At 45.6% G+C, this 21,605-nt stretch overlaps 1 protein-coding gene across 2 annotated transcripts in view; it reads left to right on the top strand.

Moving 5' to 3' along the window:
* atm (ATM serine/threonine kinase) overlaps nt 1–21,292 on the top strand; it is a 29,581-nt gene extending 8,289 nt beyond the window's left edge. The window contains exons 21-63 of one of the 2 annotated variants that reach the window (XM_018748918.2): nt 432–507; nt 589–719; nt 898–1,012; nt 1,126–1,296; nt 2,109–2,284; nt 2,778–3,021; nt 3,512–3,630; nt 3,727–3,853; nt 3,951–4,150; nt 4,512–4,686; nt 5,143–5,307; nt 5,550–5,682; nt 5,770–5,865; nt 5,952–6,123; nt 6,239–6,380; nt 8,262–8,432; nt 8,849–9,026; nt 9,480–9,588; nt 9,678–9,836; nt 10,836–10,944; nt 11,244–11,332; nt 11,423–11,525; nt 11,616–11,764; nt 11,854–11,958; nt 12,238–12,357; nt 12,646–12,880; nt 13,290–13,454; nt 13,540–13,659; nt 13,893–14,110; nt 14,363–14,570; nt 14,769–14,891; nt 16,226–16,366; nt 16,597–16,735; nt 16,854–16,933; nt 17,090–17,230; nt 17,870–17,986; nt 18,520–18,669; nt 18,765–18,930; nt 19,125–19,211; nt 19,287–19,401; nt 19,518–19,581; nt 19,900–20,048; nt 20,475–21,292. In XM_018748918.2, coding sequence (XP_018604434.2) covers nt 432–507; nt 589–719; nt 898–1,012; nt 1,126–1,296; nt 2,109–2,284; nt 2,778–3,021; nt 3,512–3,630; nt 3,727–3,853; nt 3,951–4,150; nt 4,512–4,686; nt 5,143–5,307; nt 5,550–5,682; nt 5,770–5,865; nt 5,952–6,123; nt 6,239–6,380; nt 8,262–8,432; nt 8,849–9,026; nt 9,480–9,588; nt 9,678–9,836; nt 10,836–10,944; nt 11,244–11,332; nt 11,423–11,525; nt 11,616–11,764; nt 11,854–11,958; nt 12,238–12,357; nt 12,646–12,880; nt 13,290–13,454; nt 13,540–13,659; nt 13,893–14,110; nt 14,363–14,570; nt 14,769–14,891; nt 16,226–16,366; nt 16,597–16,735; nt 16,854–16,933; nt 17,090–17,230; nt 17,870–17,986; nt 18,520–18,669; nt 18,765–18,930; nt 19,125–19,211; nt 19,287–19,401; nt 19,518–19,581; nt 19,900–20,048; nt 20,475–20,655 — 6,133 coding nt within the window. In that variant the 3' untranslated portion in view covers nt 20,656–21,292. Of the gene's footprint in view, nt 1–431; nt 508–588; nt 720–897; nt 1,013–1,125; nt 1,297–2,108; nt 2,285–2,777; nt 3,022–3,511; nt 3,631–3,726; nt 3,854–3,950; nt 4,166–4,511; nt 4,687–5,142; nt 5,308–5,549; nt 5,683–5,769; nt 5,866–5,951; nt 6,124–6,238; nt 6,381–8,261; nt 8,433–8,848; nt 9,027–9,479; nt 9,589–9,677; nt 9,837–10,835; nt 10,945–11,243; nt 11,333–11,422; nt 11,526–11,615; nt 11,765–11,853; nt 11,959–12,237; nt 12,358–12,645; nt 12,881–13,289; nt 13,455–13,539; nt 13,660–13,892; nt 14,111–14,362; nt 14,571–14,768; nt 14,892–16,225; nt 16,367–16,596; nt 16,736–16,853; nt 16,934–17,089; nt 17,231–17,869; nt 17,987–18,519; nt 18,670–18,764; nt 18,931–19,124; nt 19,212–19,286; nt 19,402–19,517; nt 19,582–19,899; nt 20,049–20,474 lie in introns of both variants that reach the window. The other variant, XM_018748917.2, reaches the window with a different exon arrangement.
* The last annotated feature ends 313 nt before the right edge of the window (nt 21,293–21,605 follow it).

Below are 21,605 nucleotides of genomic sequence, written 5' to 3'. Positions count from 1 at the left end.
ATTTCACAATATATGTTACATATAATGCGTTACAAAAATAACAAAAGTAAATAATAAATTACTCAGTCTCTTTTGCGACAGAGAGCTCTGTGTACTAGGTTTGCGTTATGTTCGTAGCATGACTGACAAAGCACACACATATCGACTTTAAGCGGACTGTTACGGGGACATCTCAGCTGGAAAATACCGGCAAAGTACCAACATATAAACTATGGAATTTTGTCTGTTAAATCTGAAATCTGTTTAATGAAGGGTATACTGTATTGTTATTATTGTCATTATTATTGTTATATAATCAAATTTATGGAGGAGTTTCTCTTATGAGCTTCTTTGAACGGACACTCGGTACCAGGAAACATCAGCCACTGAAACCAATGAGGTAAACTATTCCGAGGCTTGGCTTGTTCAACCCGGCTTTGTATCTCCTCCAGTATCCTGGGCCGAAGCGGGAAGTGCACGGCGCCTGTGAGGGTCACCTTGGTCCACTGCTTGGTGGCGCTGTTGGAGGTAAGATGCCATGGAGGCGACGCTCTCTTCGACACCTCTTTTAGAGCTGCTGCACAACCTGCGCTCACATTTCTGTCCAAGGCGGACCCGTGCTGTATGTGGGCTGTTCTGACTCTGCGGGACGAGGAGATGCCTGTGTCCGCCGTCCTCCCTTCCCACCTTGCCGACTCCAACCATCACGTCCGTATGCTGACTGCCATGACGGTGGACAGGTCAGTTATACCGCCAAGCGCTCGGCCCAAACAGGCCTCCTCAAATGGGTGAATATTCGTAAATCCTTATCGGTGGTGAGGAAATGGATCCTGTTAAAATATTTAGGACCATCTATCAGTAATGGACGTGTCGGATGTCAGTTCTTCCAAATATGCCTGTGCTCCGTTTGTCTTACAGACTCTTCCTGGAGGTGGCGGCAGACAGCCCTGGAAGCAAGAAGATGCTTCCACTGAAAATGCAGCAGACCGCATTTGAGAACGTGTACCTCAGAGCGCAGGAGGGAATGAGGAGGGTAAGTAAAGTGTATAAGATGGTAAAGAGTTGGTCAAGTTCGTGTAAGAGGCTAACAGACATTGGCCACCTCCCATTCATCAGCTCCTTCTCTGTCGTGTGCGTGTGTCGCAGAAGGGAGGTACAGCAGAAGAGAAGCGGGACGAAGTGTTTAACCGGCGGGCCACCCTGCTGAAGAGCATCTCAACCGTGCTTATCTGCAGCCCAGTGTGCGAGAAGCAGGCCCTCTTCGCCCTCTTTCAGTCCCACAAGGAGAACGTGATTGAGGAGAGAACCATCAAGAAGGCAAGTTCTGCCCTGACGTGGTCTCTACTGCTCAAGATCAGGGTTCCCTAACCTGTGCGCTGTGCCTCCCCAGGCGAGGTACGCAGGGATGACGGGGGAGGCATGAAATTTAATTGCCATCAGTTCTTTTATTCATGTGGGGAAGGATGGGAGGTGTAAAAATTAAGCTCACTTTCAGGTGAGGTGTGAAAGTAGTAAGGTAAATAGTACCTGTTCTGGGCCTCCTTTCCTAGATGGGTTCAATCACAAGTTGGGAGAAAGTATTTGACCCTTTCCAGATTGCTGCAGATTTTAACACAGAATGTTTTCAGGTGTTCGACCAAAATCTAATATGTAATAAAGGGAACCTGAGCGAAAAAATAACATTTTTTTCTTATTTACATGATACCTATTTACATTACTTACATTTACTTGATGAGATAAATGTCATTGTCCAACACTGCAGTGTGAAAAAAGATGACGAGTTAAAATTTGCGTAAACTAAATGTGCGGATGTTCAGTCTTTTTTGTTAGTTTTTTTCATTGTATTAATTTTCTTATTATATTTGTCATTTTATTTTCACTTTCAGGAGATTACAGTAAACAATCATACCCAACACTTGTATCCCTTAATAGAACCCCTCTCCTTTCCTACAAGACCCACCTGGGACTCACAAAGTAGAAAAAACCACATAATCAAAAAAATTTAAATACAGAACAACATAGTCCACAGCACTGTATCTGTGTAAAATAGATAGATAAACAATAAAAGTAGGGTGAGTCATATTCAAACCAGGGCACTTGTTTAGTTTTTTGTGCTTTTACGCCACAAGGTGCTGGGCAGCGTGGCTCGGACCCTGGGCTACAAGAGCCCGGAGAGCTTGGTGGGCTCCCACTTGGACTACCTGGTTACCGAGTGGCTGAGACAGAGGCAGACAAACCCAGACTACACCCTGCAGTCCTTTCCGTTCTCGTTGCTCAACCACGCCACCTTGGAGGACTTCTATAGGTAAGTGCCCACAGAGGAATGGACACCTGTACCTGCGCACCTGAGACGCAGAGATCGTGGCAATCTCTGCTCTCGATTTCAAAATCCTGCAGAATTCCCACACCGCCTTTCATTGCATTTACTAGGTCATCTGGAAAAGCGAATAGCTGAGCCGGTTAAGCAGTTAAGGTCGTAAGTGGAACCAAAAATCCTGGAGTCGCCAGTAGGTGGCATAGCAGGGGAAGACAGACTTGTGAGCTTAAGTCCCACTCCCCACTACTTTTTTTAATACTTTTGATCACCATTCTCACCCCAGTTGCTCCAGTAAAAGTAGAAGCATTGTAGAGGTATAATACTGTAAGTCAACGTGGATAAAACAATAAATAAAGTAGTAAATAAAGATCTGGTACCATTCCAGAACGATGGGTTCCCCCTCTTGTTGTTGCCAGTGTGCCCAGGACTATTCAAGATTCACAAACTGATTGCTCTTCCCCTTGTTTGATTCTTACCCCAGATCCTCCTACCATGTCCTGGTGCCACATCTGGTGTTCCTGGATGACTTTGAGCAGGTCAAGTCCATTGGCGCTCAGCTCAAGATGGACTGGAAGCAACTGCTGGCAGACTGCTTTCCGAAGATCATGGTGAACATCCTGCCCTATTTTGCCTTCTCGGGGTCTGACAGCCAGGTGACCCTGCAGAGGGATACCGCCCACCGTGTGTATGACTTGCTGAAGGATGCCAGCTGTCTGGGCAAACAGGTGATATTTGCATCTAACCCTGATGACTGCTGTAAAACTCAGTATTGGCCCCAGAGGCTCGATGAGGGGAAGCTTGTAGAGGAGTGGTTAAGGACACAGATTGTAAATGTTAAGCTCAAACTGCAGGTTCCAGTTTTTGGATTAAAATGAGTAGAAAATTAAAGCCTCCGAAGACCCATATTACAGATAAATATTTACATATATTTCTAGGCTATCAAGGAAGTTATTTCGAGCTTCACTCTAAAAAGATGTGGTATTGTTGAAAGTATGGAATGCCTTCTGTAAGGTGTATTATAACTCAGCTTTGTTGCACGTACAGTTCGGGAAATACACTTAAAAATATGTCTTCTGTAGTGGACCATGTGGAATGGCTGGGTTTTGGGAGGTAAGGATACAAGCGTAGGCCAAGCAACTCCAAAAAAATGGTATTGTATTTCAGATGAATTTATTTTAATGCTTTCAGTTGTGTTTCTTGTCTGAACCTCTGCAGCAAATCGACAGTCTCATTCATAGCAACCTGGCAGATATTGTGGTGGAACTCTTGATGACCCTGTATGAAGGGACGGAACAAGGGGCTGGAGATGAAGGAGAGCTCCAGAGGTTTATTGGGTAAGAATCACTCCTTTCCGCAGTCGGTCCAATCCATTCTCTGGTTTACCTCACACTTGTGTGCTTTACTTGAAATGAGTGGTGGTCACGTTTCAGAGAGTTGGACCCCGCACCGAACCCACCGTACTTCAACTCTTACGTGATCAAAGCCACCCTGGACTACCTCAGCAAGTGTCACAGCTCAAACCTCAAATCGCTGGTGGCCATTCTCTCGAAAACACCGGTGAGAAGCCACAGCAGCACATGGTCTAACATCCAGACTCTTGACTGCCTGATGATATCACTGGATGGAGAGACGTGCTGTGGATGTCTCCTCGCAGGTTTCCATCCAGAAGGTCCTGTTTGCAATTTGCCGGAGAGCAACGGAGACGACCAACGCCTACGAGAAGCACCGCGTTCTGCTCATGTACCACCTCTTTGTGAGCCTCCTGTTGAAGGAGGTGAAGGACGGGCTGGGAGGCGCCTGGGCTTTCGTCCTGAGGGACATCATCTACACGCTCATCCACCACATCAACAGCAGGTCAAGAAGGGCCGGGTACCTCCTCCGCAGCTTTCATAATGGTTCACACATTATGAGCTCCCTGTAGGGATATTAATGTAAAATGTGTCATTTTTAATAATGTTAAGTGTCTGCTTGGGAGTTCTGGCACATATCCAATTTATAAAGCACATTAACAGTAATGGCGTGGAAAAATATTGGTCCAGAGTCCGATCCAAAGACTCGCTGTTAGTATGTAAGTGTGTGTGAGAGGGTGTGGGACCCAGGCCATCACTGCAGATGACGCCTTTTCAGGCTCAGTGTGCTGTAATTCGCCTAGTTGAGGTTGTTCTGTAATGTAGACTCAGGTATGGCTGCCCTCTGCTTCCTTTGCCTTTCCCAGGCCGGCCCAGCTGGATGAGGTGTCCGCCCGCAGTTTCACCCTCTGCTGTGACCTGCTGACATCTGTATGTCGGACCGCCGTGCAGTTCTGTGGGGACGCTCTGGAGAGCCACCTGCAGGTCATCGTCGGCACTCTCACCGCGCAGGTGATCGATCACTCAGCTGCCTCTCAGCAGGTACGGAATGGCATCGCCAACGCCGCACACCACATTCATCCTTTCATTTATTCATTTAGCTGACACTTTTCTGCAAAGCGACTTACAATGTTAATTTGTTACAAGTATTTACCCATTTATACAGCTGGGTAATTTTATTGGATCACTTTTTTTTAGGGTAAGTACCTTGCTCTACAGCCAGAGGTGAGATTGAAACTTGCGACCTTTGGGTCCAAAGACAGCAGCTCTAACCACTGTGCTACCAGATGCCTTTTACTTAAAATTTAAAAAAAAAAAAATCAGGAAGTAGAGTTAAGGTAAGTTTGTGATCTTAGCAAAGCCTTGGATATTTCAGAAGTTGTTCATGAGCTGATAGTGTGATAGCCAGGTTACTGACATGCATATTTAGAAGAACAAGTGAATTGTGTGGATGCCTTCATAATGCTAATTTGGTCTTCTCTGTGGTTGTATGTAAAGGTCTTTAGCCTGCTGACCTTCCTAGTGGTGGACAACCAGGACTACGAGCACCTGAAGCAGGCCGTCCGGCGCCTGGAGCCCTTCCCGGACCAGCCCGCCTTCCAGAAGTTAAGAACCATGCAGCACACGCTGAAGTACCGCAAGGGGACCTTCACCCTTAGACAGGTAGGGGCACCTGTCTTACATTTACTTATTTATACTATCAGAAGCCCAGGTCTTAATGAAACAGCATAATTTTATGTTATCTACCGCGTAGTTGAGGTCCAGAGTTTAGCTTTGGCCATATATCAGCTAAGGTACCCATTACCGAGACTGAGATGCCCGTGCATAAATCACCATTGAGGATTTTCGTGTCTCATGATCATCATGGTGTTCGTACCCCACAATCCCCTTCTTCCCCATTTCAGGAGATTGACCATTTCCTTGCGGTTTCATCCTGTGATGCTCTGCCCATGACCAGGCTTGAGGGGCTGAAGGACCTGAAGAGGCAGCTCCGCGCCCACAAGGGGCAGATAAAGAATCTTCTCTGGGAATGCCAAGGTAGGGATACCATTCTTAGACCATCTAGGGGCTGCCCCCCCCCCCAAATTTGGATCCCCGCTGAACGTTCCTCCTGATGTGCTGTAGCTCACCCTGCAGAGAGTGTCCTGGTGAGGCTGGTGTTGAACCTGCTACAGCTTTGTAAACTGGCAGCCAACGACCCTGGGGGAAGGGACGTTTTGGGTAAGCAGTTCTTCCTGTACCCACTTATGGACACCCCAGCAACATCCTACTGATCCATCAAATGTGATACCTTGTCATGCATGCAGAGGCTGCTGGCAGTTGCCTCGGGGAGTTGGGGCCCCTGGACCTCTCCACCACCGCATTGCTCCGTGGGAGAGACCACGTTCACTCTCAAGCGGTGGAGCTCTTCTCAGATATTGAACATCAGTGGATCTTCATCATCTTCAACTGCATCAACAATGCACTGATTCACCCCAGGTAAAGGGGTGGAAAAACATGCCTCCAAGCTACAGTGTGTTGATAGACGTCTATAGACATCCTTCAGGTGTCTTTAGCCATTGTTATCAGTGTGATTGGGGTCGATTTCTCTCAGCATTCAGGTGAAACAGGCTGCTGTACAGTGCCTCACAGCCATTCTGGCCACACGATGTGGGGCTGAGTTCTGGGAGTCACACAAAAACAACAATGACCCTATGTTGGTATACTTCAACCCCTTCCGATCAGCCAGGAAGAAGGTCGGTCCTCCCGGTTGTTTTTCACACGGCTATGTTTTATAGTTTGTTACTGGATGAGAATTCCCGTTATGCAGGGATTGGGGGCCAACAGATGGTCTAGTGGTTTGACCTGCAGCCTTGCAGGCAGATGGACCTAGGTTGAAATCCCACTTCCCGCTATAGTAATCTTGAGCAAGGTATTTTCCCTGAATTTCTCCAGTAAAAATGACCCAGCAGTATAAATGGGTAAATAATTGCAAGTAGCTTACTGTACAAACCTAATGTTGTAAGTTCCTTTGGAGAAGAATGTTAGCAAAATGAAATAATAATAATAACACACACTCAATTTTCTGAAACTGCTTGTCCCAAGCGGGGTCGCGGGGAGCCGGAGCCTAACCCGGCAACACAGGGCGTAGGGCTGGAGGGGGAGGGGACACACCGAGGACGGGACGCCAGTCCGTCGCAAGGCACCCCAAGCGGAACTCGAACCCCAGACCCTCCAGAGAGCAGGACCCGGCCAAGTCCACTGCGCCACCGCACCCTGCTATAATAATAATAATAATAATAATAATTATTATTATTATTATTATTATTTTAAAAACTGGGGAAAGTAGGTAGCAGGTTCAAGGTATTTTACACTTCAGCAGGGTACTTTATTGTTTCATTATACAGACCTTTCTTGGCCTGCACCATATGCGGTGAAAAACTTTCACCTGTGCCATTTTTGGACCATGTTCACTTAAGGAACTGCACTCGTTAGCCCGTAAGCACATTTGTGACTGAACCTGCTTGACCTGACTGTGTGCTGGCAGCTCAGCTTGTGCACGTGCATTGCTTACAAGCGTACAAGGAACAAATATCAGTATCTGTTAACTGTATACAAATAAAGATCTAAAATTAGATTATAGTGGTCTTTACTGTGGGGGGGGGGGGGGCAGTGGGTTGGACTGGGTGCTGCTCTCCGGTGGGTCTGGGGTTCCAGTCCCGCTTGGAGTGCCTTGCGATGGACTGGCATCCCGTCCTGAGTGTGTCCCCTCCAGCCTTACGCCCTGTGTTGCCGGGCTAGGCTCTGGCTCCCCGCGACCCCCGCTTGGGATGAGCGGTTTCAGACAGTGTGTGGGTGAGAGATATTTACTGTTCATTCTGCATCATATGACATCATGCACCAAGTTCATTGTGGATAAATGTTAGATGTTATTTTAAAATATTTAGTTTTTTTTCCCAGTTCATTTTACATCTTTGGTTATTATTTTTATGTTTAATGTGATACTTGAGGAAAAAAAATAAATATAAAAGCTGTAAAGCATTTCCCATCCATTTAACCAAAACTGCACCAGTTATGACACCTCATAGGTCCATGTCCCTTAATTTTGCAGTTATTGGCACCATTCAAACATTTACATTTACTTTTATTCATTTAACTGACGCTTTTTTGCAAGGTGACTTTCAATGTTAAGCTTACAATTATTTACCCATTTACACACACACACACACACACACAGACACACACACACACTGGGTAGTATTACCGGAGCAATTTTAGGGTAAGTACCTTGATCAGGGTACTACAGCCAGAGGTCAAACCTGCGACCTTAGGGTCCAAAGGCAATAACTCTAACCACTATGCTACAAGCTGTCCTAGCAAGCAATATGGCTATGTTGAACTGTATATGGGTAATATACACAAATTCTGAAATATTAATCATTTTGGGATCTATGTTTGCTTGTCTTTGCCATGGCTGATCAGCAAGTTTTGCAATAGATGTGTTTTTCTCAGGGTGAATCGTGCACCAAGATGGCATTGAAAACAGGCAGAGGTGGTTGGAATGGCACAAATCCTTTCAACACTGCAGGAAGGGAGGATAATTTCAAAACTTGTGTTATGGTCCGTTTCCCGTGCAGCCCCTGGAAGTGAGTGCCAGGCCACGAACCCAGGACCTGCTCGACAGCTCGGAGCTCTGGGTGTCTCAGAACGGTCAGCTTAATACCTGGCTGACGTCCCTGTGTGTGGCGCTGCTGGACAGCGGCGGAGTTACGAACGAGGCGCTGCTGCTGTCACGTCCCCTCTGTGAGGTGAGAAGGGCCGTTGAGGCCGCATCTGCCTTTTAGCTCAAAGGTGGGAGAAGGGAGGAACATAGCTGTTCATTTCCACAACATTGGCTCAAATAAATAATCAGGAACAAAAAGCTGGTGGTTTATATTCCAGAACAGCCACTGCTGTTGAACCCTTGAGAAAGGTACTTAGATTGAATTACCACAGTAAAGACATCCAGCTTTGGATGAAGAATGAGAGAGCATCGAAAACGTGGGTTGGATTGCAGTGTATACTGAATACACTCGTTCGGAGGTTACCGTCTGTGTGAATGAAGTTGTGTTTCTGTGAGTTGCTGATGAGTCCTGCTGATGACTGTTGTGTATGGTTCAGCATCCAGGCTTCTTCAGCTTGCCTGGTCCTGGATATCCTGGATCTGTTCCCCTATTGTCTCCAGGTGCAGACAGACTTCTGCCAGAAGGTGTTACCCCTGCTCATCCACAACATCCTGCTCCACGACCCCGACGGCTCCTGGAGGGACCTCCTGTCCGGTCACATCCGGGACTTTTTCACCTCGTGCTCCAGGGCAGCCTTCGCTTCCAGCCGCTCCACCACGCCCCTCCTTACAGACTCCGGTGAGCTGCCCTCCCGAGACCCTCCCGGGGTCCTTAACCGCGCGTGTGCTGATGTTGGAAACAGCTTTGGTTGTGGTTCATGGGTTAGACTTGTGGATTTCTTCCAAGAGTCACCTGCTGTTGTACTTTTCACCTCAATTCCCTCAGTAAATATCCTCTTGTGTAAATGTGTAGGGGCGGAATAGCAGGTTGTACTGGTGCCTCACACCTCCTGGGCTATGGGTTTGGACGTGGGCTCACGTACAGCTCAGTCTGTGTGAAGTTTGCATGTTCAACCCATGTTCATGTGCTGTTGAGTTTCCTCCAGGTGCTCTGGTTTCCTCCCACAGTCCAAAGACACATGTTTCAGCTGAATTGGTGACTCTGAATTGTTTATAGTGCTCGTGACTGACAGAGTGTGTGTGATTGCTTTGTGACTCTTCATTGCACCAGTCTGATATGTTCCCTCCACAGCAGACTCAGATGTCTCGAACCAGGGCTCACTGGATAGAGCCTCGCTGCGCACGATGCTGTCAGTCATCGATTACCTCCGACAGCAGAAGAGACCTTTGGAGCCAAACAGGTTGCAGCGCTAGGAATTTCTCTCTTTAGCTGCCTGCGTACCGCCTTCCAGCCCACACCGTAACCCTCTTCCTGTTTCCGTCTTCATAGCACTTCCTGCGGGACGGTGTGCCACTCAAACTTCTGGCTGGAGCTCAACTACCTGGAGGTGGCCAGAGCGGCCCAGTGGTGCTCTGCCCACTTCACGGCGCTGCTGTACTCTGAGATCTACGTGGACAAGATCCGGTGCAGCACTGAAGACGACGACAGGTGGAGCAGTAGAGCACGCTTCCTAAACCGAACAAAGCTCTTCTCAGCGCTGGATGTTTGCTGTAGAAATCTTTCCTTTCAGAGACTTTATTTGCATTTCACTTCCGTAACAAGCTTTTGTGCCAAAGACCTTCAGAAAACAGGACTCGACTAAACCTTTTGCTCTGTGACCTGATTTCAACACCTAATCCCTTATGATGCAGAGTCTACAAAGGGCAGCCAGTAGCATAGTGGTTAAGGAAATGGGTCAGAAAGGTTGCTCAGGATGAGCCCTACTAATCTAGGTACAGGTGGTCCTCAATTTACGAGAGAGTTTCGTTTCCATGACCTCGATGACCTCAAAGTCACAAATCCTCTTATCTTGCATCACATTATTCAAAGGGGCATAGAAACAAGTAACATGCATGAATGCTGCGTTGTATAAATTGGCTTTGTTATATTTTTTCAGTAATTTCACACATTATTCATGTTAAATAATTCTAATATAGAATAATAATTACATAGTAATAATAATAATAATACAAGGGGGCGCTGTGGCGCAGTGGGTTGGACCGGGTCCTGTTCTCCGGTGGGTCTGGGGTTCGAGTCCCGCTTGGGGTGCCTTGCGGCGGACTGGCATCCCGTCCCGGGTGTGTCCCCTCCCCCTCCAGCCCTACGCCCTGTGTTACCGGGTAGGCTCCGGTTCCCCGTGACCCCGTATGGGACAAGCGCTTCCGAAAATGTGTGTGTGTGTGTGTGTGTAATAATAATAATACACTCATAATTTAATGCTGCACTGTTTAGTTGTCTTCCACTCTTTTTTTCAGCACCACCAGAATACTTGGTACTTCACTTGCTAGCCATTGTTAATTAAAAAAAAAAAATTTGTGGCCTGAAAGGAATCACAATTAAAAAGTTTTGCCAACAAACTGCAGTAGCTGTTAGGCACCCAAACACTAAGATACAGACAGTAGGAAATATTACTCGTTTTATTTGTTTGTTTGTTTATTTTGTCCTCAGGACTCAGTCTAAATCCTCACGGAGAATCCTATTTGAAGAGAGTAGCCAGAACTTCACCATTACTAGCCTGAGCGAGAGAGGCATTGAGGACTCTGGGATCAGCCTCCAGGTGACTTGGTCTCCTCGTTTAGCTCCGTGTTTGCTCATCGTGCCGTTCTTCCAGCGTCTCCTGTTGCACATCCGGTGCTTTCCGTAGCATGTGTGCACAGCAGGATCACGCCCATAGCAGTGTTGGATGTTCCAAAGGGGTGGGCACTTTTTAGACAGTTAATAACGGTTATTGATAATTGTCATGTTATAATCGATGGATCGAATGCTAGCATCTAAAACAAGGTGACATTTGATCCTCTTCTTTTCCTCATAGGCTGTTAATATGTATTAAACTGCCGTTTTGATGAATTTCTCTAGGACCTGCTGATTGAGGTGTACAGGAGTATTGGGGAGCCTGACAGCTTATATGGGTGCGGCGGGGGGAAGATGGTCAATCCCCTTACAAGGTAACTGGCTCACAATCCGTCTGTGCCGTCTGTCTGTAACAAATGAAATCGAGTTGCATCATACCACATGATTATGTGCATGTCTGGCAGGATCAGGACCTACGAGCACGAAGCCCAGTGGGGGAAGGCCCTAACCTCCTACGACCTTCACTCTAACCTCCCCGAGGTGACACGGCAAGTGGGCATCCTGGAGGTCAGTGGCAAGGCGCGTCTTGGGAGCGGTCAGAGGTGATTGACCATCAGATGCCAGTGTCCTCCATACATCTCACCCTGGCTCTTCTAGGCATTGCAGAACTTTGGCTTATGCAGCATTCTGGAGACCTACCTGCGTGGCCTGGAGAGCGAGGGGGCAGATTGGGGGGCTGAGTTGTGGGAGAAGAGGTTCCAGGCAGCCTGGAGGAATGGACAGTGGGATTGCGACCTGTCCGAGAGGTGAAGGACACACGTTGGTTGCGGACGTGGATTTTCCATATGGACCGACTCCCAACACACTGACCTCTGGTGTCCTGTTTTTGTTCCAGGAATGAGAAGGTGGATCCCGGCTTCAACGAGTCAATATTCAGTGCCCTTCAAGCTCTGAGAGATAAAGAATTCTCTGCATTTGATCAAATACTGAAATATGCCAGGTGCTAAAATGTACTTTTACATTAATTAAATTTCGCTGAAATTTATACTGAATTACTCATTTATACAGCTCAGTAATTTTTATTGGAATCCCTTAGAGTAAGTACATTGCAGCAGTAGGAGGGATTCAAACCCCAGTTCTTTGAGGGCAAGCATGGCAGCTCTAACCACTATGCCACCTGCTTCCTGCGGTATATGTTACCATCTGAATTACCGCAGAAAGAAAAGAAGTTTACGAATCCCTGTATGTAATATGTGCATGTGTGTGTCTGACCATCCAGGGTTTCTGAGGTTGAGGAGCTGTGTCGAGGCAGCCTGGAGGCAGTTTCCTCCCTGTATCCTGCTCTCTGTAACCTGCAGAGAATCAGCGAGCTGGAGAGCGTCGGTAATCTCTGCTCAAGGTGATGACCCATCACTTCTAAATTATGACCGAAATACAAGACTGTCCTTTTGAACAGATGATCAGAACTTGTGGCATTCAATTTGCTTTGCATGAATTCCAAGAATCCTTATTCAGAATGCTCTGTAAAAACTGAGTTGAACCATAAAGACAGATTCTTTTGTGGAGGATTTCATTCTTGTGCTATGTGGTATTTGGTGTTTACCTTGAGGAATTGTGAATTTAGTGCCGGCTGATCCGTCCACATTTTGGGATGTAACCCCCCCTCCCCTTGTGTGTCCCTCTGCAGGAATGTGACAGATGATGGTTTAGACGAGCTGTTCAGCGGCTGGCAGCAACACACCCAGCTGCTGACTGACAGCGACTTCAGCCTTCTGGAGCCCATCCTGGCTCTACGCACCGTGGCCCAGGGGATACTGATCGGACAGGAGCAGAACACAGACAGAAAGGAGTACCTGCACACGGCACTGGCCTCTCATCTCATGGAGCTGTGCAAACTGGCCCGGACGGCGGGAAACACCCAGGTCTTTTGCGAGTTTTATTTTTCAAGGATGGGGTGTATGGGGTCGCTTGTTCAAAGTCAACACTTAAAGATCTAAGGTTATGTTGCGTTATTTAGTTGCTAGGTAATTGCCATAGATTATTTCAAATTAAAAGAGGACTTTTCATACAATCAGCTATTTCTGCTGAGCCAGCTGAGCTTCACGTACATTTGTTGAAGGTACAGCAATGAAGCTCTACTTGCAATTTGATCCAGCACACTATTTTTGTCCTGAGTCCAGGTCTTTAACCAGTAAGTTGCCAAACCTGCAGATGTGCTCTGTTCAAACCTCTGCTTGCTCAGTCACCAGTCCTATATGTCATTCTGTGGTTTTTTTGTGTGGTTTTTTAATGTGATTTTTTTTTTTTTCCATGTCCATCTTTTGTCTGCAGCTTGCAGAGAGGACTGTCTGTCAGATCAAGCAGCATGGCCGAGGAGAGCATGGGGCAGGGACGTCGCCATGGCAGCTGGAGGAGGCCCAGGTGTTCTGGGTGAGGAAGGAACAGAGCCTGGCGCTGGTCATCCTTAGGCAGATGATTGACAAGCTGAGCAATCAGGTTAGTACCGGGGACCCCGTTTCTGCCGTATGTGTTTGAAGCCGTACTTGAAGTGCTCTAACCTCTTCCCTTCCGTCTTGGACAGGTGATGTTTAACCCTGCTCTGGTTCCAGTGTTAGCAGAGTGTTTGAGACTTTGTGGCAACTGGCTGGCTGAAACTTGCCTGGAAAGTCCAGGAGTTATCCTGGAGAAATACCTGGAAAAGGTAAAGCAGAACTCTTTTCATACATCAGCAAAAAATAACAAAACACTTGATATTTTCCCCCTAATAAATGTAAGAGCTGTAAAATGCTGAAGGAAGTTGTAGACTTCGGATGACATCATGAAAAAACAGAGTTTGACTGAAGTTGTTTTAATGCGGGGTGTGTAAAAGCCTCCTCAACATAATCCTGGGTGTTTACTTATTTCTTATTAATATGCATAATGATCTCCTCTCAGGCGGTGGAGGTGATTGAGGACCACAAGAGTGGGACCAATTCTCTGCTCCAGAGCCAGAAGACCCAGGCGTTTCTGTCGCTGGCCCGCTTCTCAGATGCACAATACCAAAGCATCGAGAACTACATGAAGTCGTCTGAGTTTGAGAACAAACAGGCCCTGCTACAGAAGGCCAAGGACGAGGTGGACCTCATGGCAGAGCGCAAAGTCAACCCAAACAGGTACCCAGCTGAGCTAGAGTTAGAATGTAAACCAGGTCCAAACCCATATTCCAGGAGCTATGAGGCACCAGTGCAACCCACTGCACCAATCTGCTGCTCTTTACCTTCACTGGTTCTGTTTAGCAGTTAACTGTATTCCCACATGGGCCCTGTACAACAGAGAACCCATTTGTTCCTACTGAACTGAATTAGGTAAGACAAGAAAGATCTGAGAACAGAGTGTGAGGCCTGTTCTTTCTATCATACGTCCAGGTACACAGTGAAGGTGCAGCGAGAGCTGGAGCTGGATGAACGCGCCCTGGCCAACCTGCAGGCTGACCGTCTGCGCTTCCTCTGGAAGGCTGTGGAGAACTACATCTGGTGCCTGGAGCTGGGCGAGGAGCACGACACGTGGGTCTTCCGACTGGCCTCCCTCTGGCTGGAGAATTCTGATGTCAAGGACATCAACGATAAGATGAAGGTCAGCTCCCAGTCTGTGGAAACATCATGAAAATCATACATGTGATGCACAAAAGAGAAGTCATTGTTGCAGTATGTTTTTCTTTAAAATGTAGTTTCACAATTTCCATAAATCAATTCTGCCACACTTTGCTTACATTGTAATGCCTTTGCCCCTTGTCAAACCCCTCTCTTACCAGTGTTTCTGATTCAATCACAGGAGGGTGTGAAGAAGATCCCATCTTACAAATTTATCCCGCTGATGTACCAGTTGGCGGCTCGCATGGGCACCAAGATGTCAGGGGCGGCAGTCGACACTGGGTTCCATGACGTCCTCAATGAGGTAGCGTTTGTGTTGCGCAATACCTTCAAGTCAGATGGAAAAGGGAAATGGAATCCGTCAGGAGAAAATGGTCACATGTCCTCCTTTTGTTGCATTTGCCATCCTGAAAGGAGTTACACCGCACTACATGATGCCGACTTTGATAAGCGGCTGCATGTAGGTCATGAAAAAACTCTCATTATGTATCCATTGTATCTTCTATATCAACAGTTCAATTTATATTATTGAGTGCTCTTCTCACAAGTGTGACTGAACAAGGTTGCTGTATTTAATATGGTATTACCAGTGTAGCGGATATAGTAAGCCCGCTGGCAACAGTGGAAAGGAAAACAAAAATCTTCCAATCCACAAGGAAAAGGAGAACAATAAACCTCTGAGGGTCCAAGCACCAGTGGCTGCCCACCCCTCTTTGGCCTTCTACTGTAGTGACAGGGGATCCGTGTTGATACGTTGAATACCAGAAAAAGTTTGTCAGTCAATTCATAGCTGTAGTCTGTGGGAACAGAAATTGGTTGTCCAGACTCAAGGTTGCTGGTCACCTCAGTCACGTGATACAGTGGTAGGCTGTCGGCAACGTAATACATACAACAAACAGTAAAACAGTAGGAGATATCTAGCAAAGAGAACTGCTCATGTTCACGTTTTTCATTTTGAAGATAACACTCAGCCATAATAATGACATTTGGTTTAAACATATTAATAGAAAACCTTATGGCTGCTGTTTTATCAAATTCCTTTGCACAGCTTCCTAATGAGAATGTCTAATACCAACCATGATTCTTCAGTCACAGAGTGAGCCAGAAGTACTACTGTAAACATCATTTTACATGTTCCATACAGAAAGTTTCAGCCCAACAACATTGATTGGGAGGATCTTCACCCTTATCCGTACAGGACTCCGCAATCTCTAGATGCTTGGTAGTCTGACTCGCAAGGTGTCCATAATTGAAAGCCTGCCAATTCTTGGTATCGATACACTGAAACAACTCCCTCTGTCCCTCAGAACTGCTGAATCCATCTCAGTATTCAAGAATGGTCCTAACACAAATCCTTTTCGGATCCATTTCTGACTCATTTCCACATCTGCTATGGTTAGGTATCCATATTTGCAGTTTGAATGTTGAGGGCAGCTACTTGAGTGATGTGAACCAGCAAAATGGTGTGATCAAACAAATGTTCATAACTATATGCTTGTATCTGAAGCTTTTCTTCTGTATTCCGTGCACTTGTGTCTGGTATGCCGCTTTGGAAGCATTCTTTTTCTTATAATTTAGTGGTCAGTTTCCTCTTTCGTGTTCAGCCACTGACCTTGTCCTGGGTTTGTCTCTCAACAGCTCATTTGTCGCAGCTCTCATGACCACCCTCACCATACCCTCTTTATCATCCTGGCTCTGGTCAATGCCAATAAGGACGAAACCTTTTCCTCCAGTCGGCTGAGAAAGAGCACCCCGCGGCAGCCTTCCCAGCTGGACAAGGTGGGGTAGGACTGGGTTTGCCTGGTGTGACTCTGAGAGTTTGAAATTTCAAAAGATCTATGGCCAGAGCAGAGCTTGGGCATCTAGGTTCAGGATTTGGAATCTTTGTCATAAATGGTGCTATAAATATGCTTGGGTATGTGTAGGTTCTTTCTAGATTTCATTACATCATTGGTAGAAGCTTTAAAGAACACTGATACAGCTTTATTGGGTGCTATTTTTTGTCACAGGAACGTTCAGAGGTAGCCTCCAAGATCATTAATGTGATCCGGAAAGAAAAGGCTGAGTTGGTTCGAGGCATCGAACTTCTCTGCAACGCTTACATTACTTTGGCTTACATGGATGCCAGTCGCTATAAAAATGAGAAAAGTGAGTCGCTGCTCAATTTTTACCACTTACTTTAAACTGCACAGTCACAGTTTTTCATCTGTCTAGACCACACGATGAATCTATCAACAACATGTGTTCTTATGATTCTTCTTGGAAGCCATCCCTATTCCGTCCGATCAGCCCATTACGAAGATCAAGGATCTGGATGATGTCGTCATTCCAACCATGGACATCAAGGTAATAAAATGCAGTAACGCTACATCAGATACTGTTGCATGTGAATAGCTAGAGGATTTCAGGAGGAGGAATGAACTTGAGGAATAATCCACATGCACTATGCATTTACAAATCAGAGTATTTTTCCGCTACCATTGTACTTTTTGTCGGATGCAGGTTGACCCTTCAGGGAAGTATGACAACCTGGTGACCATCAAGTCCTTCAAGCCGCACTTTCACCTGGCTGGTGGGGTCAACCTCCCAAAAATCATTGACTGTGTGGGCTCGGATGGCAAAAGCAGACGGCAATTAGTTAAGGTCAGTGAGAGCTTTCATCTTCCAGGAGTCTTTCTGGATCATCTCGTAGTCCTGTAGTAGTTATGCTCTGGTCCTAGGTTCGAGAAGCATCATGTGTAAAGCACGTCTGGATAATTTAAACAAGTCTTCCCTTGAATGGTTATGTTGGGTTAAATCCTGACTTAAATTTAGTCTTTTTTTACCCCCACATTAGTCATGCCACACGTTAATTATTAACCAAGTATCCCAAAGGTAACAAACAGTCTGCCTGGCAGTGTCGCCTGTATTTGTCAGAACACCTTTTGTTATTTTCTTTTGTCAGTTTGAGAACAAATTTTTCTTCAGTCATAGTTAATGATTATCAGAAAGGGTGTGCTAAAGCAAATTAAATGAATTTCATTTTATTAGTACTTCATGGCAAAGAAGGGAATGTAGTGTAACCTTTCAGACGATGAGCCACTTCTGTCAGTTCCTTAACCAAAGTGCAGAAATAACACTGTATTCTAGTGTGCCAAGGCTTTACTGGTATATTTAACATTCCTAATGGAAACCGTGATAGTTTGGGTTTAAACACCATGGTAACACTGTCATGCAGCAGATGCTAAGCACCTCTCACGCCTGTGCACTTAGCATCACCAGTCTATGTGAATGGTTCTCCAGGGACAGGATGACCTTAGGCAGGATGCAGTCATGCAGCAGGTTTTCCAGATGTGCTCCATGCTCCTCCAGCGCAACGCAGAGACACGCAAAAGGAAGCTTAACATACGCCAATACAAGGTACTGATTTTTTTCCCTCATCTGCAGTACTGATATTTCTTTCCCCCAGCATTAGCTGTGTGCTGTGTGTAACAGACTAGATTGGTACAAGGAATGTTTTCACATATTAAAGTGTGCTTCCTTGTAAGAACAGGTTGCATAATTATGTCTTATATGCCACCCCTTTTACATGTTGTGCCTTTAGTGTGGTGGAATTGGCTCCCTCTCTCCCTCAGAGCTGCTGAATCCCTCTCAAAAATGAAGAAGGGTCTGAAAACAAATCTTTTTCAAACTCGCATCTCTCCTGATCTTTTTATCTTTCACAACATTGTTTTTTTGTAAATCAGCTCCCCATCAGTTCTATATATAGCTACTACCAAGTGCTCACTGGCAATAACAATTGTATTGGATTATTTGATTCTACTTTGAGAATCACGTGTCAGAATCTATACCTCTTCATCTATTAGTGAAATGCGTTGTTATTTACTCAGAGTTGTATGTCTCTTTGTCTCCTGAGACAATAAATGTGAAATGTCAATGTGTCACACATCCAGGTGGTGCCCTTCTCCCAGCGCAGCGGCGTTCTGGAATGGTGCTCAGGCACTGTACCCATCGGTGAGTTTCTGGTCAACCCCCACAAGGGTGCCCACCATCGTTTCCGGCCCAATGACTGGAGCAACCTGGACTGTCGGAAGAAGATGATGGTATGTCCAGTGCGACGTCTCACCAGCGATCTTTAACATATACCTGTGCCACTGACTGGCTGAAGAGGAGTTTCCTCACCCTTGTTTCCCTATAGCTTGTTCATAAGCAAGGCTTCGATGGCAAAATGCGGGCCTTCAGTGAGGTGTGCCAAAATTTCTGCCCCGTATTCCGCTACTTCCTTATGGAGCGGTTCCTGGACCCTGCGGTGTGGCTGGAGAAGCGGTTGGCCTACACACGCAGCGTCGCCACTTCCTCCATTGGTAATGGAGTCTCTGTCCCTTTTCCAGCTCCTCCCAACACTGCCTTTCTGTTATCCACAATCTGCAGACTAGCAATGTCAGCAAATTTTTAGAACTTAAAAATTAAAATGACAGTATGTGTACTAAGATACAAATGTTCAAATTAAATTTAGGATGTACTGTTAATTTTAACTTAACTCTCAATCTTTTACCAGTGGGGTACATTGTCGGACTTGGTGACAGACATATTCAGAACATCCTGATTGACGAAGAGACCGCCGAGCTGGTGCACATCGATTTAGGTGAGAAGCCGGTGAAAACATTCATCGAGGAATGTTGGAGGGCTGATTTTGAATGCCTCTGACTCTTTTATGTAGGTGTTGCCTTTGAACAGGGCAAGATTCTGCCCACCCCAGAGACGGTACCTTTCAGGTTGTCCAGAGACATTGTGGATGGAATGGGAATCACTGGTGTCGAAGGAGTTTTCAGAAGGTCAGTCCTGAAAGCCAGAACTCTTCTTGCGGGGTCAAACATAACATCATAAAGTGAAAAGAATATTTTAATAGTTATCTGTTTTCATGCTGTAAACTTTTTCTGTCCTGGCTTAGATGCTGTGAAAAGACCATGGAGGTCATGAGGAATTCTCAAGAAGCTTTGCTCACAATAGTGGAGGTATGAAGATAATCTTGAATTTATTTCCTTAACATTTGGCCAGCTTTGCCTATATGCCCTGAACCATTCAGTCCAAATCTGCAGTTACCAGCGCAGAGAGAAGTTGAAATTTTAACAACTTGTCTGAAGTTGATCTTTTGGATCAAAGGCATTCTGTGTACTCACTCACGCAGAACATGGGACCTTGTAATGAAGAGCTCCAGTTCTAGTTGTATCTCATTTCTAATTGTGGCTTGTAGTCAGGAAAGTCTCTGCTCTATAGTCATAATGTGCGGCTCATCCATCAGTTGACATCTCTGCGGCTTCCCCTGCCCCCAGGTGCTACTCTATGACCCCCTGTTCGACTGGACCATGAACCCCCTGAAGGCCTTTTATCTACAGCAGCAGCATGAGGAACAGGCAGAGCTCAACGCCACGCTCAATCCTACCCTGGGTGGTGAGGAGCTTGAGGCCCCCCGCAAGTCCAGGTGGGCTCCTAGATGGATTCTCTGCCCAAACCAACTTTCCATAAAGCTCTGCTCCCAGCCTTATCAAACCTGTCCTTTTAAAAAGTAGTGTTTGACCTTGAGATTTCTGAAATGATGCTCATATCTAACAGGGAGGTCACCAGTGATTGACATTCTTTTCCGAGTAATTCTTCTGTTTAACATTAAGCCTTTTAACTTTTAAAAACATTTTTTAATTATTTTACATATTGCGTTATGCATTCTGATTTATTTTGATCACAGTCTAGGAATGTGTTAAAATAGCAGACCCTGTTGGATTGCCACTTTTCTCAGAGTGTTTGTTACTAGTTGGTGGAAAGTACAATGCAATTATGACTATCTGGGGTAAAAAGAACTGCTGCAGTGTTATTAATGTGTCTCTTTGGCTCCCCCTCCCCCAACCAACAGTGACACCCAAAGCTTCAACAAGGTGGCTGAGCGGGTGCTGCTCCGGCTCCAGGAGAAGCTCAAGGGGGTGGAGGAGGGCACAGTTCTCAGCGTTGGGGGACAGGTGAACCTTCTTATCCAGCAGGCTATGGACCCCAAGAACCTGAGTCGTCTCTTCCCAGGCTGGCAAGCCTGGGTCTAGAGCTCACACAGAGAACCCTCACCATTCTTCTGATATGTCAACAGTACAGAAAGTCTCTCTATGCACATACTGTTTCCTACTAGAATACCCAACCCCATCCAGTGGAACACAGGACACCCATTTCCGGTAAAGGATCATCCATGAGATATAGTGACTTTTTACTTTTTTGCATCCTGCATCAAACTCTATTAGAGAAACTACATACAATTCAACATTCTGTATACCATGCAGTAAATTAAATAAGACTTTGTTCACTTGCTCTTACCTTTTGGCACATCTGGCAAGTCACCCAGACATTAGTGCCAGTACTGTTGGACTCAGCATTCAATGATGATTGTAGTGAGCCCAAATGTCACTGGGATTGTGTGCTAGTTTATAAATGTTCCAAAGTATATTTTTTAACGTTTATTCTTTCTGTCTATTTGTTCTGTTGATTTTTATTCAGGCAAATTCCTGAAACTTGGCTTTTATGTCAAATATAAAGTCATGCCACCAAAGAAAAAACCTTGTTTTTATGTTTGCCTGTGTTTGAACATTGGGAATTCAAGTATATGAATCTAAAAAAACCAAATACCTGTTTAATTGGAAGAACTTATTTTTTTTAGTGCAACCTGAATGCTTCCAGGATTGAATTTGAATGGCCTAACTGAATAAATATATATTAAAATTTCAATTAATTGTTTCTGTGAAATTTTTATTTTGTGTAGCATTCTTGTTCAATTTACCAAGAATTTTGCATTTGTTGTTTTATACAGAAAAATATATTTTTATACAATTTTGCAAATGTATTGCTACTGTGAGCCTGCTGGATGGTGTGGACTGTATTAATTGTAAATGTTGGTATATTATTGCAAGATTACAATATTACAGTTGCATTATCCCATATTGTTTGTGCTTTGCTGCCATTGATGTGTAATGTCATAGGGCCAGCAGTAGCAGAGTATGCTAAT

This window comes from Scleropages formosus, chromosome 10, assembly GCF_900964775.1.
Source record: "Scleropages formosus chromosome 10, fSclFor1.1, whole genome shotgun sequence".
Lineage (NCBI taxonomy): Eukaryota > Metazoa > Chordata > Actinopteri > Osteoglossiformes > Osteoglossidae > Scleropages > Scleropages formosus.
The sequence above is the reverse complement of the archived record's forward strand: the minus strand, read 5'-3'. Positions and strand labels throughout refer to the sequence as shown.